Below are 20,795 nucleotides of genomic sequence, written 5' to 3'. Positions count from 1 at the left end.
CATTTGTGGCAGCGTTGAATTGTAAGACTTGTTAACTTGAGTCTACAGCAAGAGCTGTTCTGCAAGTCACAGTGACCCCCTGTGGTGGGATGACTATTGCACAACATAACTGAACCAGAACGTGTAGCAGACTTGCAGAATGTTTGTAAACAAAGTTGATCTGGAGTCATGCAGTTCAGACTTGCTGGAATTGCACAACAATCCTGTGAAGCCTGACAAGTTTAGCAATAGTTTTGTAAGTCATGTTCAAATTTGCAGCTCAATTGCTTGCTATTTGGGAGGTCATTATATCCAAAACTTCCTCTTCTCCAGGTGTTAAAACATCCTCTACTGCCTACCATTAATAGCAGGCACCAGGTTGTGCAAATGCCCTGATAAAATAATCCTCCCAAACGTTTCAAAACTCAACTGGTACAGTAACAGTTTGATCAGTAGGACAGCCAGAAAGATCACATGAATACCCTAAATGATATCAAACTCAAATTCAGCTGCCCACAGTAATGCAGCAGGTCATCTCCATTCCAGGTTATCACAGAGGCCAAAAAGGTTCTGATGGAAGATGAAATATTTCTAAAGGCTCTACACATAGCAATATAATGTAATATGTACACAATGATATAAAGCCAGTACACTAGAGATTGATTAAAAAGGAATAACCCATGCAGTCCCACTGTGTCTAATTAACTCAAATAACCAGCCCGCTCAAAAGGTAAAACCATTCTTTAAAGGAATATATAATGTAAATGCGAGAATCAACATCCTTTCAACTTTCATCCAAATCAAATGGGATTTATTTTGCAAAGTGAAAAGAGTCTCTCAAGTTATGTAAATAATGATGTGAAGAGGAACAGTGGATCTTCTGTTTATTAAAAAAAAAAATACAGTATTTATTATGACCCGTGACTATGTAGTCTTTGTTTATTCTATTCTATCTGAATCCACAAGTTGTATCATAAAAAGTTGTTTCCAGCCACATCTGCAAACCTGCATATGTGGTGTTCATGCATGCCAAAAGTCTACCTGTGCTGTGTATTTCATTTTACCCCCCTTTCTTAGTGCCTAAAATATGGGACTGTGAGAGCTTTGACTTATTAATGTTATTTGTCACAAGCCTGAAGAATTGTATTTACAGATGTATTGCATATGAACAGAGAAGGCACTGGGTCCCATTCCAAGATCTGGGAACAGTTATCACAGATCCTCTGGTGAGGCCACTTTTTAGTGTCTTAGGTCTTCTAAACTCTTAGCTTTATCACCAACTTTTTGGAATTGGTTATCTCAGCTCAAGACATCAGGTCTTGTGAACCACTTCAACAAAAGTGTCTCCTAGATCCTGAACAGTTTTCCACAAGCCCACAAGTTTTCCACAAGCCCTGTTCTAAAAACAGTGACCCCAGGAACCACAGATATGAAATAAGGTTAATCAAAGTATAGATAATGCTTACAAGGAGCCATTTCCATTGATTATATTAAAACAGCTTTTTTAAAGTATTTTAATTGCAGGCGCATGCGTGGCTTCTGACATGGTGGATGTGTAGTGAGTGAGCTCTGGTTCCCGTCTGCTCTCCGTGGCCTCCGCACAGCTTCATTGCTATCACAAAGCATCGGGGGTAAGCCTAAACCCTTTCTCCGCTCCACGGGCACCCCATGGGAAAATTGGCCAGCAGCAACACTGTTACTCACCGCTGTTTGGGCCATAATCAGGGACAGCTATGGATCCTTATCTTACTAGGCCACAACCCCTGGTCTCGATTTCCCCCACAGACCCCTTCGCATCGATGGATCCCCTATTGGGGACTGAGGATGCGAGCAATGCCACGCGAGCTACTGCCACAGTTTCTGGGATTAAACATATCCCCTATCAGGCTAACCCCAGACATCCTGGATGAGAAGCTGCAAACCCTCCTACAACAAATCAACTGCAATATTGTGGCAAGGTGGACAAGATCACCCAAGAATTGAGGGGCAGAATCACCAAATAGGTGAGCGTACTGATGCACTGGAAAACAAGTTTGATGATCTGGTAAATTATGTGCAGTTACTTGAGGAAGAAAATTCTACCCTAAAACACTCCCAATTGCAACTGCAGCGAGAAGATTTAGAAAACAGGGAGATGCGCCAAAACCTGCGCTTTTGGGGTATACCTGAAACTGTGGGTGATGATAAACTACGCTCTTATCTCCTGGGCCTCTTCCTTGTCAAAAGAAGTTTATTGAGTATACAATGTTATAAAGATACATAAAGTAAGTTTACAAGGATCTATAAAGTAAGCTCATTGTTTTACAGGAGGGTTTATATAGGTAAATATCATGAAATTTCAAATATTAAACATTGGGTTCACGTAAACCTAAATTAAAGATATATATCATTTCCTTAGTTACTTTTGTAGGTATTTAAATGATTTATACCTACTATACATATTGTTTACAAGTAGAGTGTATATAGGTCAAATAAATTCTGATAATGAGCTTTAATCGTAAGGTGGAGAAAAGGAAAGAGAAAGAAGAAAAAGGGTTAAAAGGTAGAGGTATGGTCCACAAGGTTGTCCCGCTCGTCAGTTTATTATTCTTTTTAGTTCTCTTTGAAGCCTTAGAATGGGTGTCTCTGTAAGTCATTTAATCTGTTACCATGGCAACAGGACAGAGTCATTGAAGTTTGACAGGAACTGTTGTTTTATCCAAGGATGCCAAAGTTTTTCAAATTTTGGAATTTGATTTTGATCGATGGCTACCATCTTAGCATGGGACATTGTATTATTCATTCTGTGAATTGTTTCTGCTAGTCTCCTGGGCCTCTTCAATACATTGGCCTCCACTGCCGTGGATTATGATTAGCGATTGCATTGGGCCCACAGGTTCTTGGGTCCTAAACCTCTGGCCAGAGCTAGACCCAGGGATGTAATTGTGCAGTTTCACTACTATGATAGTAAAGAAGCCTTAACCCTGCCTGGCCAGGCGCAACAAGTCCCAGATCGCATATAAAGGGCCAAAGATCCAGATATTTAGTGACTTATCTCCCATCACCTTGGCCAAGCGGAGGCATCTTCGTCCTGTCACAGCACACCTACAGCATCATTGGGTCCCGTACTACTGGGAATTCCCTTTCGTCTTATCGTTTTAAGGGAGGGAGTAGAGCACAGTATCTGAGATCTTTAAGGAGGAGATGCCTTCATCAAAAGCTTGAATCTCGCCCTTTACCTGAAGAATACCTACCTTATCATCAGGTCCTCCTGTACCTTCTACTCCCAGTCACATCTGGACCCCTGCCAAGGGTCAGTCAAAGAAGTCCTTCTCCACACCCCAACGCTCTTGATTCTCCAAGCAACCTCCTTCATGTGCAGTGAATAAGCCTTTGGTTGTTTCTCCTTTTTTCTAGGTTACTTACTTTTGTGGTCTGGACTCCAGTTTTGGAGTTACTCTCTTTTTCTGGGTAAATGCTCCCACTCCCATGGGGTTTTTGATGTTTCAACCAGTTACTCATGGTTTTCTTTATCTTAAGTTAGTTGCTTTTATTATTTTCATCAAGGAGAGTGGGCAGGCTCCCTCCTCCCGAGTTCCCTGCTGGAAGCCTTCATGTTTCCCTACTTGGCCTATGGCTTTTGCCACGGCCTCCTGAGATGTGGCTGCCTCTCAGGCCTTCTAATGTTGGTTTTTCTTTTTTTTTGGACCTGTTTAAGTTCACAAAAGACTTCATGCACATTCAAATGTCATCTCTGTAGGTTAATGACATGTTTTATATTTTTGCTACTGAGGTCTATATGCCTCTATACTCAAGCAAGTATGTTTCCTAGGTCATACATATATATGTCTTCCTTTTTTTTTTTTTCTGTTTTATATGCTTAAGTTTGCTTTCAATGTTGATGAGTCAACATGGTGTTATGTAAATAAAAATCAATTATTCTGCGCTTAGGACAAGGAAAACTGAACTGCAGCCCCCCCAAAAAAGAAAATCACCAAAGTGAAATCCAAAAAAACAAAAGACTCTAATAGGTGAATTGGCGCGGTTCAGGAAATAAATATATACAAGTATATGTGAAAAAGGGAGTGTGTGTGCGTGGAAGTGCACCAAAAATTAAATGAAATCCTATAAAGTGCTAGAACCTAAAAATGTGTATATCAAATAAGCTATAATACACGAGTAACACAAAATATGTATAAATTAATTGACATATATTCAAATCTCAATCACTGTAGAAGTCCCAAAAAAAGTGATAATCAATATCAACAGTGTAACACAGTGTATCAGATGGCATCTATCAGTTCTCTCAACCAATATATAAAAAAAGGACAAAAAATCCCAAATAGTGATAATAGGTGTATAAGTAAAAAGCAAAAAAAATTTTTTGAATAATGAAAAGTGAAAAAACTGATAAGTGTCCTATAAATGTGACAAAAGTCTGCAATGAAGTAGTGATGTGTTCATCCAAATAATCCAATAAAAATCATGGGATAATGCTGTCACTGGTGTTCCCCGTCTTCTATTGTGCCCCCACTCGTGCCCTCACTCACCGGAGCGCCCAACCCCTGCAGGGGTAATAGGCATATAGATATGGATCCAGCAGTGATGTTCCTTAGCGATCTGTGTTCCTCTCAGCGGTATCCTTCTCTCCTTTCCCAGTATGCCACTGCTGTCTAAGTAGCAGAGTTTGGCTGGTCCTCATCCAGTGTTAAGCCTCCTACACAGCTGATTCTGTTTCAGGTAATGACTGTGTTTCAACGCTATAAAACAAGCCTTCATTCACCTCTGTAGCTGCAGGCACTATGCAGGAATTCATCCCTTCTTATGGAACTGTGACCAGAAACGTCCTCCAGAGATTTGAGCACATAGTGATAAGCAGCGCCTGTGTCACTCTATCCCAGCGACACAGGCGCTGCTTATCACTATGTGTCAAGCAACTTCCTTCCGTAAATGTATTAGGTCCCACCAACTGTTTGACTCGTGGAGGATCAAACATCCCTCCACTAAGAAATTTACTTTCTACTCCATGGCCCATAAAATGTACTCTAGACTGGACCAATTTTTTATCTCAGCCTCGCTTATCCCCCACATTGTTGAACCTGACATTTCTCCCATCACATGATCTGATCATGCCCCTATCTCACTAGACATCATTTTGTCCCCGTCCTCTCTTAGGACATGTAACTGGCACCTTAATGACCACCTCCTACAATCACAAGTCACCCGAACTAAACTATCTAAGGAGTTAGAGGAATTTTTTACATTGAGTGAAGGCTCACTCGAGGACTCTTCTATGCTGTGAGAGGCACATAAGGCCTACTTTCATGGCGCTTGTATTGCAGAAGGCTCCCGTCTGAAGAAAGATAAGGCTAGACTTATGCAGTCCTTGTTGACTGATTTACGAGAGGCAGCGCGCCAGCTTTTGTGCAAACCCACAGTACCAAATTTACGTAAAGTCACCTCCCTTCGGGAACAATTAAGATCCATAGCCCTAAGTAAGACTGCTAAGTACATGGTATGGGGCAAAAACTCTACAAATTCTCTAATAAGCCCCATAGGATGCTAGTGAATAAACTACTCCTCATCCTTTCCACTCCTTTCCTGATTTCCTTACACAGGTGGATGGAACCAGGACCTACTGCCCCCTTACTTTGTCTAAGACATTTGGAACCTTTTATCAGAAACTCTACAGCTGTCTAACCCCTGAAAACCACTTCAATTTTACACAGGAAATCTTTGACAGATTTTTCACCGATCACTCATTACCAAAGTTGTCCTCTTCTGATCTAGTCAAATTAAACGCAGCTGTATCTATTGAGGAACTTTCAAAGATGATTAAGGATTTCTCACTTTATAAGTCCCCTGGTCCTGATGGACTCCCTTATTTCTACTATAAAACCTTTTTAGACATTCTGGCCCCCCATATGTTGGATTTATATGGCACTATATTTAAAGAAAAACCCCCACATTCACAGTTCATGCATTCCTACATCTTCGTCACTCCTAAGCCCGGTAAGGATCCTTCCCTGCCCAATAACTAAAGACCCATAGCCTTACTGAACTCAGATTACAAAATATATATAAAAAAATTCTAGCGTCTAGACTGTCCCAGTTTATTCCTAAATTAGTTAATAAAGACCAAGTGGGTTTTGTGCCAACTAGACATGCAGGAGATAACACACGCCCCACCACTGACCTGATAGAACTTCTTAATATATTTTCCCGTCCAGCTATAATTATGAGTTTGGATGCCCAAAAAGCCTTTGATAGGTTGAGTCGGCCATACATGTTTTCCACCTTGACAAGATTTGGTTTTCGGGGTCCTTTTTTTGCAGCATTAGAAGCCTTGTACTCACAGGTCACAGCTCAAGTCCAGATGTCCTCTTTCCTGTTGCCCCACTTCCCATGACGAATGGCACTCGGCAGGGATGACCTCTCTCCCCTTTGCTTTTTATTTTGGGCCTAGAACCCCTGGCTGAGGGCGTCCGATTACATCCAGATATTCGTGGGGTGTTGATGCAAGAGAGGGAATACAAGTTGTCTCTTTTTGCAGATGACATTTTATTGACTCTTACTAACCCATTTATATCACTCCCCTCTTTGCATAACCTTCTATCCTCTTTTAGTGCCATATCCGGGTATAAGGTTAATACAACAAAAACTGAGGCCCTACCATTACATATACCACCAGCTCTTTTGACCCAACTTAAACAAATGTACCCATGCAGATGGTGCCCTAACTCTCGCAAATCTTTAGGTATACAATTTACTTCCTCTTATTCCACTCTATACTCTACTAATTACCCTCCCCTGATCCAAGACATTACCAGATCCCTTCAACAATGGGCTAAATATCCCCTCTCTCTCTTAGTTAGGATCAATGTCTTAAAAATGTCAATTTTGCCTAGGTTACTTTATTTTTTTGAGACTCTGTCAGTCACTATACCGATGTCCCAACTTAAGGCCATCCAAAGGAGTTTCCTCAAATTAATTTGGAATTAAAAAGTTCAGTGTTTTTTTCACTAAAAATGAGAGGCGGGCTGGGAGAACCTGATATTATTAAATATTACTACGCTTCCCATTTATGAGCTGCCGTCTCTTGGTCTAGTCTGCAGGCCCCTAATCATTGGTCGCAGATTGAGAAGGGGGTTATATATCCGGTTCACCCGGGCTCCCTACTGTGGTCTCAGACTTTGCCTACTGACCCCATACTAAAGCGTATGTGCATTGCCCCAATGATCTTCACCCTAACAATTTGGCAAAAGTGTTTTCAGAGGTTCTCTCTCTCCTCACAATGACCCCCCTTACAAGTATACTGTTCATCCATACCATTCAATCCATCCATACCAGAGCGTTTATTTCTGGGTCATATGAGGCCTTGGGTTCAGGCCTCCCTTTTTCAACTTCGTAACATGGTACACCCTGTCACCCATAGGCTGAGTACTTTTGAGGCACTTCGGGAGAAGTTTGACCTTCCTACACATATGTTGTATTTTTATTTGCAAATCAAACACTTTTTCCATTCTCTGTCCCTGACCCTAGACAAACATACCTCTTTTGAATACCTATGTGCCCAAGGGCCTCAACAATTACATCTGGTGTGCTCTCTATACCACATTCTTCATGAAGCTTCCCTCCTACTAAAAATAATCATTTATATATGTGTAAATGGGCACAATTGTTAGGTAGGCCTATCACCTCCCAGATGTGGGAAAAGATCTGGACTTCTACTTTTAAATCCTCCAAATGTGTGGTGCAGAGAGAGACATCCATTGAAATTCTTATGTTCTGGTATAGGACCCCAGAGGTCATACATAACTATGACCTCTCTAGTACAGTGAAGTGTTGGCGCTGCGGACTTGAAGTAGGATCATTGCTTCATATTTTCTGGCAATGCTCTCTGATACAGCCTTTTTGGCATGAGGTGATGCTAGTGCTTCAAAATGTAGTAGATTTGCCCCTTCCGCTGGACCAAATTCACTATTTATTGGTTCTTCATTTTCCTGGTATTGCTAAACACATCAAATGATTGATTTCCTACATTCTTTTGGCTGCCAAGAGTTATTTCGCTTTATTGGTTGTCTAATATACCTCCATTGTGGTCTAGGTTCCTCCAGCTCATAGCTGATATTCGGAGACTGGAATATTTTACTGCTACTGTACTTGATACCATTCCGCAATTTAATAAAATATGGGAACAGTGGGATCGGTCAGAGTTTGGATCCCCTTTGCCAGGCTCTATGATGATTTAATTACTTGGAATACACTGCTGATATGTCTTTATACATATTTCTTCTGGTTGATCCAATCTGAATTAGGGTTTCATAACGTGACTTCATTTCTTGACTTCACACGCTCATTATGTAAATGACTGAATGTATGACCTCCATATGGTGAATTGTTAGCATGTTGGCTTCACTTTTGTATAACCTACAGATACTTTAGGTTTTCATGGTTTTTCCTTTTATTGTACAATTCATCTATCTGACATACTTTTAGTTTCACGTGTCCTTTATATGCAATGTGTTTCTTTATTTTTTGCAAAATCTAATAAAAATACAATTTAAAAAAGTATGTTAATTGCAGATCATGAAATCCATTGTGACCAGATTCAGCAGGTGTTGCAGTTTGTTTCTATACTATCTCTGAAACTGGGAGTAGGAAAAGCAGCACTATGAGCCAGTGATTTGTTCTGAATTAGTAATTTACTAACATGCTAATAGGAAGAGAACGATGAGCTCATCAGTGCGATGCTTCTCATTTGCCTGCCAGTAACTGGGTGGGGGAGGTATCAAGACCTGTAAATGTTGCTTAAAGGGTACCTTCACTTTTTTACATGCTTCACAAAAAGGTCCCCATGCAACATAGTGTGCCCAAAATATTAAAATGCTGTGCTCTGTTCCCCAAATTAATGTCCACGTCTTTGACTGTTGACATTGTCATCCACAATCCGTCCCATAGATGGCAAGACAAACCTAGTGCCAGATGTGCAGCCTCAGAAATCCAGTATTGAGCACTCCTGGCCTTCTTCCCCACCCTCACATTTGAAATCTGCTATTCATTTCCTCTCAGAAAAATGCTGAGCTGCAAGGGAGAGCAGACTGTGCATGCGCAGATGGAGGGGATTCTATCAGTGCTCATTTGTGGATTTCTGGGGCTGTGCATCTGGCACTGGGTACATCCAGTGCCAGCTGTGCTATCCAGGTGTCAGAAGCTGAAGAGGTGGAAGTTACTTGGAGAACAGAGCTGTCAGGGATCTTGTGCGGCAAGTACTCATTCCTGTGCAGCGAGTGCTCACAGGTCTTGCCACCTGGCAGCCTATGCCTGACTTCTCTCTTGGATCACCCTGCCTGTTATGCCTGCTGCCGTGTTACCAACCTCAGAATGGACTTTTGACCTGCACTTGTTTGCCTGACTGCTGCAGAACATATGACCAATGTTCTGGTCTGAGCTTATGATCAGACTCCATACTGCCACTAGAAGGACTCCTGTGTTTCCAAGCTCCAGTTCACTACTCCAGCTTCCTGGCACCTCAGCCCTTCCACTGTCCTACCCTCCCTGTCTCCTTTACCAGGTGTGCTTTGACAGGAATTGTACAAGGGGCCACCCTGGTCATCTCGAGCTCCAAAGTCAGGTAACAGGAGCACAGCATTTTAACATATACAGTGCCTTGAAAAAGTATTCATACTCTTCTGCAAAGAAGAATGGGCAAAAATGTAATTCTCTAGATGTGCAAAGCTGGTAGAGACATACCCAAAAAGATTTGCAGCTGTGATTGCAGCGAAAGGTGGTTCTATAAAGTATTGACTCAGGGGGGCTGAATACAAATGCACGCCACACTTTTCACATATTTATTTGTAAAAAATTCTGAAAACCATTTATCATTTTCCTTTTACTTCACAATTATGTGCCTTGTGTTGGTCTATCACATAAAATCCCAAATAAATACATTTACATTTTTGGTTGTAACATAACAAAATGTGGAAAATTTCAAGGGTTATGTATACTTTTTCAAGGCACTGTATAACGGTGATGTTGTGGTGCATAGGCACCAAAATCAGGTCTCCTTCCCTGCCAGACAGGGTCTGTGCTAAGTGGCAAATAAACCCCAGGACTGAATAGGCAAAAACCAGAAACCAGTTGGCAGATAAAACAACTCCATTATATGTATTTAATTTTTGTATTTAGATATTCATCCATGTATTTCATTTAACTGCTACAACTTTTACACATACATTTGTGCTTATTCACATTGACCATTTATACTTCAATGTTGTGTTTAATATGTTGATCATCTTTTGTGCATCTTACAGGATGTGTTGATTAGTCCTTACAATCTTTCAATGCATTGCTGCATTATTCATCACAGGATCTGGCATTCACACAACGCCAAATCCTTGAACTTCATTAAAGATCACATAGCATTTATTTAAAATTGGTCTGCCTTTATGCCATAGAAAAAGTAGACTACGTCATTAATAAGAAAAGGCATTCTGTCAAGATAACTGGCTGCTAGTTATCACTAATGCAGCATAAACACAGCACAGTTTTCACCAATGGCTTTAGGTTTTGTCAATTGTCTATGACCTTTTGTAGACATGTTTTGTGTAGTGTTTCTACAAAATTGGTACTGAATTTAAAATCTGAAATAGTAATGGAGTATGCTGTTGTTTGAACATATATAATAAACACATTCCTAGTCTCATCCCTTTCCAAAAATCTTTCATCCTGAAGAACAGTCTTACTGCCAATGATGACATGCATAACACCTGCACGTGGTCCCTGATAGTAGTTCTCATAAATGCTGCCCTTCGTAGGCCTGCTTTGGGTAAAGGTCCAGGACATGACTTTATTCCAATAAAAGTCACAAGGATGATTCAAAGAGTATCCAACATGTTTCAAGGGTCCAAAAATGCCCCCTTCATCAGGTCTAAAAAACAACATAAGGATATCTTCATATAAATACAATATCCCCTCCTCAGGGTGACTGTCAATAACAAATACCCAATAGCCTATAGGGTTGGATGTATAAATATTAATGTCAGGTAGCATAGATAATCAACATACAAGAACCTCAGACACATAGGAGAATCTGAATAATAAAGCATACCATTTCAGTTAATCAATTGGGTTAAAAAAATAGTAATGCCCTTCAAAATAGAAGCCCAACAGAGTTAACTAGGTCACAATCTAAACTTCTTCTTTATGTCAACACAGCTTCTAAGCAAACAATTGCTAAAGCTTGGAAGACATCTAACCTATCTCTCCTTGAAATGAAACAAAGAGAAACCCAAGCTATGATTCACAGTAAGATAGCTGCTACTATTTTAGACCATATTCCCAAACACCTAAAGATTTGGCAACCCTATAAATACTTACTACTAAATTTTGACCAATCATTATTGGAACCACAAGACATTTTTCTTGTCGCATGGTTTAGGTTTCTTCTAACTGTACACATGTGGTTGACCTGGATGGAAGGGACCCTGACCCGGCCTTGTTCTTTTTATGTTCTTCTTAACCCTCTTTTTAAACCTCCTTTTTTGTTCTTCTTAAAATCTACTTTACCATAACAATATTACCTAACTTATACTCTCAACTGAGTAACTTGGAGCCCACAGGTTAATATCTCCAAGATAGCCTGGGGATCACCTCTGAATGTTCTATGTATACTTGTTACAAGCTCACACTTGTTCACTGCTTTTGCTTATGCTCAGTTTAAACTTTCTGGAAAATGTTAGCACTTATAGCATGACGAGACTGTATATGAATCTGCTTTCTGTCTGATATGACACAGTTTTTGTACACTACTTTACTATCCCAATAAAAATATTGAGCAGGAAAAAACATATTAATAACAATAACAATAACTGTTCTGGGCACCAGTCCTCAGGAAGGATGTACTGGAAATGGTGTGAGTACAAAGAAGGGCAACAAAGCTAATAAAGGGTCTGGAGGATATTAGTTATGAGGAAAGGTTGCGAGCACTGAACTTATTCTCTCTGGAGAAGACGCTTGAGAGGGGGATATGATTTCAATATACAAATACCATACTGGTGACCCCACAATAGGGATAAAACTTTTTCACAGAAGGGAGTTTAACAAGACTTGTGGCCACTCATTAAAATTAGAAGAAAAGAGGTTTAACCTTAAACTACATAGAGGGTTCTTTACTGTAAGAGGATGTGGAATTCCCTTCCACAGGCGGTGGTCTCAACGGGGGGCATCAATAGTTTCAAGTAACTATTAGATAAGCACCTGAATGACCGCAACATTCAGGGATATACAATTTAATACTGACATATAATCACACACATAGGTTGGACTTGGTGGACTTGTGTCTTTTTTCAACCTCACCTACTGTGTAACTATGTAACTTAACTATACACTATTCAATCCACTCGTCCCTAAACCTTCCCCCCAACCTCATGGACACCATACATTAGAAGGATAAACTCAAACACATCAATCCATTAGTGGTAGAATTAGTGGTAGATCCAAAGGAGACTATACTATCATATTGTACCATGTATGTACGGCCTAAGTGGTAGTCAAAGAATTGCATGACTATTCAAAACAACATTACAGTACATCTAAGAGTATTTCTCCAACTATAATTGCAGATATAATTGCAGATAAGACCTATATGTGCCTCTGCAATTACTGCTGTACCTCAAATTGTAGGATCCCCCTGATTTAATTAAAACTGCTTAGGTTTGGCTTTTCATGTGAGCTACTGTTGTAACTGGGAAAATCCCCTTATATTCCAGTGAATAATTTTCTGCTTGAAGAAGAAATGTTGTGTTCCCAGCTTTAAATTGGTTGTAAATCTCAGACATTAAATATTAACAAAGCATATCCCTCTATAGTGTATACTTGTCTCAATCCAGAGAACTTAAGTGTCATTTCTGTCTGCTGCTGCATTCCTCTGCTATCAGCATGACTCACTTCTGACAGGTTTTCCTGACACCAAGAGGTAAAAAGGTGACAGAGGAGGGATCTCCAGCTGATTGACAGCCTTGGTGCTGTTCCTGTGTGTGGGTTGGGTTCCTCCCCTCCAATTAGCTCTCAGAACTCTCCTCACTGAGCTCTGCAGAGTGTCTAATAAGCTCTCTGCCCCTGCTTTCTGAAAGCTCATACAAGCTGTAAAAATTATGCACTTATGAACAGCTGTACAGCAGAGGGGCTGTACGTATAACTTATGTGGGAGGATTTGTTTCATCTCTGTGTATCACCTGAGGCTAGTCCCTTCACTGGGTATATGTAAGGGTTTATAACCACTTTAAAGGTGTTTGATTTAAATGTGAATTCATCATAACAATCAAATTTGATACAACAGTTGATTGAGATGGCATATATATCCATTTTCAGTAGCCCTGCCACTAACATAAAATGGCAGAATCAAACAATATCACTAGGCAATCACTGTTGTATCGGATATTTAGCAATGTCCCTATGCACCAGTGAATTGATAAGCTATATCTTCAGGAACATGGGTTCCACAAAAAAAAATGGTTATCGAGTGTATGGTGTTGGATGCACTTTAAAGAGCAATTGCAATCAAGAAGTGAAATCAATCAGCAAGTCAATGCAACTGTACTAAAGTCAGAATGTCATCTTTGTTCAGCACATTGGTTCCTGGCTTCTGAAAATTGTAATCATAATGGTTGTTTTTGCCATTGGAATTTTCTGGCACTAGAAATTCCATCATTCAAATGTTTTCAGCACATGCAGATTTAAATGGCACATGCTACCACACCTGAAAAATTAAAGTGTATGTCTGGGAATTAAAGGAAAAACATATTTGGCACATCTCGGCAATACTAGCACATTTCCCCATGTTTTGTCTCTTTAAAAATGTTGCAAGAGCAGGAAAATACCTGCTGATTAGCGATGAGCTAACTTTTGGAAAATGTCACATGATAGCAAGTCGCTGGCCCCACCCTGCGAAGGAGTGGGAATGCTGGTTACATCTTTGATCTAACATGACCACCATATTTGGACAATGTCATTGGCATGTAGGGTGACCACGTGTCCCGGATTGCCCGGGACAGTCCCGAATTTTGCAGGTCTGTCTCGCGTGCCTTAATTCCAGGACAATACAATGTCCCGGAATGAAACTGACAAAGCCACCCCCAGGCCAATCTGATACCCCCAAAAAAGGCTGCCACATGACCGCTTTACTTACTGACAGTACTTGTCCTGGCTGAGAATGTCTGGAGGAGCACAATCCCCGCCCCCTGCTTGTGATTGGAGAAATTATAAACCCCGCCTCTTGTGTCTAATCACTGTGCTATGACTCGTTACAGCACAAGCTGATTTTTTGGAAGTGGAGGGGGGGGGAAATGTCCCTGAATGGCAGTTTGAAAATGTGGTCACCCTATTGGCATGTGGCACGTGCCAACTATGGCCAGCTGATTAGGTGGACGACCTGCTATCATGTGATAGTTTACTGTAAATCTGGGCCTAACACATTGAGATTTACTAAAGCTGGAGCAGCTCTTCTTAGAAACCAATCAGCTTCCAGATTTTATTGTCAAATCTTAATTGAACACACTGAAGTTAGAAGCTGATTAGCTACCATGCACAGCTGCACCAGATTCTGAGTGCTCCAGTTTTAAAAAATCTCCCCTTAACGCTTTGCTACTGGTGGTCATGTCAGAAGTTCTGTGAATTTCCTGTAGTGAGCTGACAACCCTGCCTGTTCTAAACTACACCCCCCTTATTTCCCCATCCCCATAACATAACAGGTGGGTGTTCTATAGTCCAGCAAGTGCAAGGCTTTATATCTCACCCAGACATACTCTTTATTATCACCTTGAAAAGTAACTAAACCAACCCCTAACCCTAAACTCAGAGGGTAACTCCCCTTTTAGGGAGAAAAAAAATATATTTAATAAAAATATATAGCATATACAAGCCATATTGTAATTTAATGTTATTAAAGATTACCTTTCTTTTGAATCTGCAGCTGCTGTAATTGACTGTAAAATTAAATGCAATATGGCAACCTGGAGGAGTTCTGTACACTGTTGGTGTATAGAATGCCCCCAAAATTGTCATTTCCTGCTTGAGTGATTGGTTCATTGATTTTTACAGAAGTCTGCACTAAGATACAGGTCACGTTCTAGGTTTCCTCTGCAATAAAAATGTCAGTTTTAGTGAGATACTCCCAAAGGCATAAATACTGAGAAAGGGATGCAGCCCCTACAGCTTTTCTCATGAGAACACTGAATGTGAACCAGGTAATTATAAGGAACTATACCCTCCCATTCAGAACAAGTCTTTTTTGTTTCACCAGAATCAGTCTGGTAAAACAAACGGCTATTTCTTCAGTGCAGCAAAAGGTAGGAATCTGTAACAAAGTTGGTTAAAATCCCTGCAACCTACATCAATCACTCAGAGGGGATTGTTTTTTTTTCCCTTTCTTAACAAATTGAGAAATTTCTTTAAACCCAAAACCTAACCTCTATACATTACTCTTTAACTGTGTATACATTAGCACAGCAATACATTTATTCCTAACAATGCCAGTGGTGAAAATGTTATCTCTAAAAATTAAAGCGATACACGTATTTATTCACACAGCACTAAGCTATCTCTGCCTGAAAACCTGTGCCAAACTACAATAACTCACTCTTTATTTTTCTCAGATTTTTATATAAGGAAAGGAAGAAACAAGGACTCTTCAGTGCTCAGGGCTAGGAAAGTCCGACCGTCATGTTCACATGACTCAGCAGTTGATGTTCCCACAACACCAGATCATCATCAACAAAAACATTTTAAGCAGTAGGTGGCCCCATGCACTGTACCTGGAAAAAAAGTCTTGGGAAGGAGAATGTAAATCTCATATGCAATACGTGTATATATATATATATATATATATATATATATATATATATTTTTTTTTTTTTTGTTTTTTCTATAATGAACTTTAATTTATCAGTGAAAGTGGGGCTTCCCGACAGTATGCTAGTATGACAGCAGATGTGACAGCTCCAGCTGTAAAGATAAATCTCAGTAAGGATTCATGATATGGAAACAGTCACTCTCCATTGCCAGTGATCCGCTCTGCATTAATACAGGTTGTAATTACAATGATTTATGCACGCTGGCAAATTCCCATCAGAATTAAAAAAAAAAAAAACTTGTGTAAGAAGCAGTGAACCGGAATGACTACATACTGTACATGCCGATCAAACCCAATGTGCTCAGCCACTACATAACCTACTTTAACTATTCCTTTTCGAAGAATGATCTAGCTATTGAGCTAGATTCATACCTACATACATGCACACACACAAGGGGCCACACAATTTCTCACACAGAAGGGTTGACTTATCAAGGCAAATAGGCTGTCCACTTTTCAACGGAAGTTGCACTTTGCAATGGAATTTACCCCAATGTGGTGAATTTTCAATAGCAAAGTATAACCAATCACATGCAAGAAAAACAAAACAAAAAAAAAACTATTTTACTGCACATCATTGGATGATGGAAGTCAGCGGGGTTTCAGCATGTTCACTAAGCCTGGGGGCTAATTCACTTGCAAAGTGCAATTTCTCCTGCGAAGTGAACAGCCTATATGCCCTTAGTAAATCATCACCATACTTTCTAACTAATATACATATCATAATAACAATACATATTACATAATAATACATATCATAAAGCGTTGTTTAGCTAATTAAGCATAGATGCAGGTCTTAAAACAACCCACATACAAATAAATCACTTATAACAAGCAGTACATAGTAGTCTCTCTACTTTACATTTAATGGTGCTGCTTTGGCGCTCAGTACCTGACAACCTGACACCTTTGCAAATTTTGTATCAAGCAGGAGTCACACATGAACTGCATCACAAGAAATGCTCTGGTTCCCTGGTTTCAACCAATCAGGTGTGACCTGCAAAGAAGGAGTGGTCACAAACAGCAGCAGAAATTCAAAACTCCCTGGCATATTTTTTTTTTACAGTTCGGTGCATGTGAATACCATATATTTACAAAGATGATTGTATGTTTCCCAAATATTATAATTCTGTTATTTAGGCTTTTAGTTACACATAAAGCTTAGCAGTTAGCAGACTTCTTTTTTTTTTTTTGCAAACCATTACAAAAAGGATACTAATATATAAATGAACATGACATTACCTACTCCACCCATTACGTGCAGAAACAGGGCAAAGAAAGCTCCATTGCATGAAGGCATCTAACATTTTTGCAGAAAGCTGACCACTCACGATCAAGAAATTAAATAGTTGCACATGTATAAAATATAGATAAAGCAAACGTTATGCTCCAGCAAAAAGCATTACAGAAATCCCTGGATCTCTAAAAGGGGTAGTCTATATGGTTATTTTGGATCTTGTGTGTGATGCATCATGCCATTGTTGATAATTAGAATATTAAATATTCCTACCAATGTGACCTACATAACCATAATCTGTCAAAATACCCAACAGCAGCAGAGCTCTTTTTTTAAAAGAAATTTTATTTGGGTTTTCCTTAGTACAGCAATGCTGAAGGAAAATAACAAATCAAAAAGAAATAAAGAAAAAACAGACTTTGCTCAGCATAGCTCTTAGTGTGTTGAACTGTGAGGCAAATCAAACACCCATATGTTAAAAAAAAAACATTTAGAATTCAATATTAATTAGTTTGACTATCCCAGCTTTAATTGTGCTTTACTAGTTCCAACCTCTAGTCATTACGTCGAAATTGAATTTAATAGCATAACACGGAAAATTAAGTAGAAATACACTAATATTGGCTAGGACTATCAAGAACCTTAATGGCTTTCAACAGCTCTGACATTTTAAGCTAAAAGTTAGTAACTGATTAAAACTTTAAAAGAAAAAAATGACGTGATGTTGTTTCCCACTTAAAATGCAATGACTTGCATGCTATGCGCTTACATCTACAGGCGTGATGTTCTGTATCAACATCTATTTTAACATGTTAAAATACCGTGTTGTTAGTAGGGCTTCTGTTTGTAAATAGTATTTTTGGAATTAAAAATGCAAAATACAAAAATACTACATCAATACATAAATATATTAATTATTATTATATTAGTAATAATATAATAATAATAATAATAATAATAATAATAATAATAATAATAATAATAATAATATGATTTGTATTATTATTATTATTATTATTTTTATTATTATTTCATTATTATTATTTTTAAGTAATAGTAGTAGCAGTAGTATTTGTATTATAAATACAATTATTCTATTTTCTATTAATATTATTATTATTATTATTATCTACATTGTTTAAAAACACTTTAACTAATAAACTACAGCAATACTTTAAACTATAGCAATACAATAATATGTATTGAATTGCCAATACCAGGGCTCATAAAGCTTGCAATCTATATTTAGCCAATATAATAAATCAGGATCACTTAATGCAAATGGAAAGCTCTGATGTGATCATGAGAACCGTACAGACTTTTCACCACCCCTCTAAATAAATAAATAAATGATCATGCTCAATTTTTGGATGCGGTTTCTGCCCTTTCGGAGTAATGGTTTGCACATCGTTGATACACTTTTTTTTTTTTCAGCCAGTGATCTCTTCACTTTCCCATGTACACACAAGAGTAAAAAGCTTGATCTTTTCTTTACGCACACTGCACAATCGATGATTTTAAATTTGCTTCTCATGACTCCCCGCTGCCATATTAATGGAGCAGGGACAGCATAAGCCAGTACCTGGCTGAGTAAACACAAGCAGTTGGTGGTCCCTGCCTATCCCATCCCTGTACCATTCTGCTGAAATCACCACTATGCTAATAAAGAGACCATCCTGCTTGGCATTCATCTCCAAAGAGTAAGGATGTTGTTACAGTTCCGCAAACTGACCATTAAATGGCCACCGTATTTGTTTTCAGCACCATCCTGAGCTGAAATATTAATGTAGCTGCTTCCAACATCTCATTATGCTAGCAGGCAGCCCTTCTACTGAACACTAATTGGATTCAAAGCCCCTGCTCCCTATTTGGCTACCAGGCTTGCCTTACCAGAATAGCTTCATTTATATCTATAACTATTTTCTCAATTTATGATAATTTTTTTTTTTTTGTTATTCTTTTTTTTTTTGCACCCAAGAATCATGACTGTAACCTGAATGCTCTTTTTTTTTTTTTTCCTGAAGAAACGAAGGATTCTTGTCCAAAATGTCAAGTCGTGCTTGAGGTATTATAGAAGGAGCGTGTCAAAGCTTTTTCGAACACATAGTTTAGGCAAGAAGGTGAACCAGCCACCAAAAAAAAAAAGAAAAAGTTCAAATATGGAACGCCAGCTCCCCCTGCTGGAGGAAAACAAGACGGCTCCAACCTTGGTGATAATAGCCCAATATTAACATGCACAACTTGATGTTTTGGTGACTTCATAATTACAACCCTTCGCTCGCAAAAGAAAAAAAAAAACAGAACATTACGAAACAATTTTAGAAATGGATTGATACCGGCTGTCATCAAATTCATTCAAGGTGAACTTGAAGGCTAAAATGTAAGCGAAGAAGTATGGCAACAGACAGTGTGATTATAAAAGTCACCCAAGAGACACTTAGTAGAAAAAATAAATAAAAAGAAGACCTTGATCGCACAAACAAATAGGGAACGCAGCAGTCGTTGCGATCAAGTACGTACATTAAAATAAAAAAAGATCAGATGTTGTCCTAATTTATTCCAGCAGGAAAAATCGAATTTTGGACCTGTTTAATCTCTGATCACAGTTCATATCTTTGTCAGAACCAACACAACATTACTAATAAAGAATGCAATGCATAGAAGATCCCTAGACATAGTGTGACTTCCATGATCCTCCCCTCCATACATGCAGATGGATAAGTGGGTGATCAGGGTGAAGGATGACAACTAGCTGAGAGTTGATGAATGGCAGTGGATTCCTACCTTGCCCGCTGATGACAAGTAATCCAAGCAGGTAGAAATGAGGGAGTTTCATGTTCAGGAGGTGAAGCTGCTGGACAGTTCCTGGAGTTGGTTATTTCTTTTTTTTCTTTTGTTGTGTTTTCCTGCTAGTTACAAATGTATCGCCTTGTGTAGCATGCACAATGATCAGGGTGTAGAGGAGGGAGCACTGTGCACACACACAACACACAGCCCTGCCTCTATACAGAGCTTCGCACACACACAGCCCGCAGCAACCAGTTCCTAAGCAAAGTGATGAGCAGCGATCTGACTGCAGCTCTATATCAGCCACAAGGCGGCCAAGGTGTTCATCCGCAAAACAAGCACGTCACCCTCTCCTGGCTCAGGGATTCGTCCGCCGCCGCTTCAATACACTTCTACAGGCAGCCGAGTGGGGCTATGTGAGAAGAAGTGTGCGCTCCTAGGTGCGCGGCTCCCGGCTACTGATCGGATCGGCAAAGGCAGCAGCAACAGTAGTGAGGAGGGGCGGGGAGAGCTGTCACTAAACCACTCCCTCTCCCCCCGAATTTATCAGTGCTGGGAGCTCTACACATCTTCTCTTCATCATGGAAACAGTGCATGGTCATCTGTCCCTCTGGATTCCCCATTACTGTCTCATTAAATGTTTCTCTTTATTTTATGTAAAGTAGTATTAAACCTTCAGAAGGATTTTTTGATGTTTTTGTGTATATTATATTTTATAATATTTTTTTTAAAAATGTTATGTTATATATATGGTAAATGTTATATTGTATATTATATGTTTTATAATATTTTATAAAATGGTCATCTGTCCCTCTGGATTCCCCATTACTATCTTATTTAATGTTTCTCTTTATGCTTTATTTTATTTAAGGCGGTTGTATACCTGCTGGGTTTTTTTTTTTT

General features: G+C 39.3%; 1 protein-coding gene across 1 annotated transcript in view; it reads right to left on the bottom strand.

The window, feature by feature from the left end:
* Positions 1-20,374, bottom strand: part of NCAM2 (neural cell adhesion molecule 2) — a gene marked incomplete in the record, with an annotated part of 595,102 nt that extends 574,728 nt beyond the window's left edge. The window contains 1 exon segment of the mRNA XM_073617071.1: positions 19,890-20,374. Within this exon segment, the coding sequence (XP_073473172.1) occupies positions 19,890-19,941 (52 nt within the window).
* Positions 20,375-20,795: the final 421 nt, after the last annotated feature.

Source organism: Aquarana catesbeiana, linkage group LG02 (genome assembly GCF_042186555.1).
Source record: "Aquarana catesbeiana isolate 2022-GZ linkage group LG02, ASM4218655v1, whole genome shotgun sequence".
Taxonomy (NCBI): Eukaryota; Metazoa; Chordata; class Amphibia; order Anura; family Ranidae; genus Aquarana; species Aquarana catesbeiana.
The sequence above is the reverse complement of the archived record's forward strand: the minus strand, read 5'-3'. Positions and strand labels throughout refer to the sequence as shown.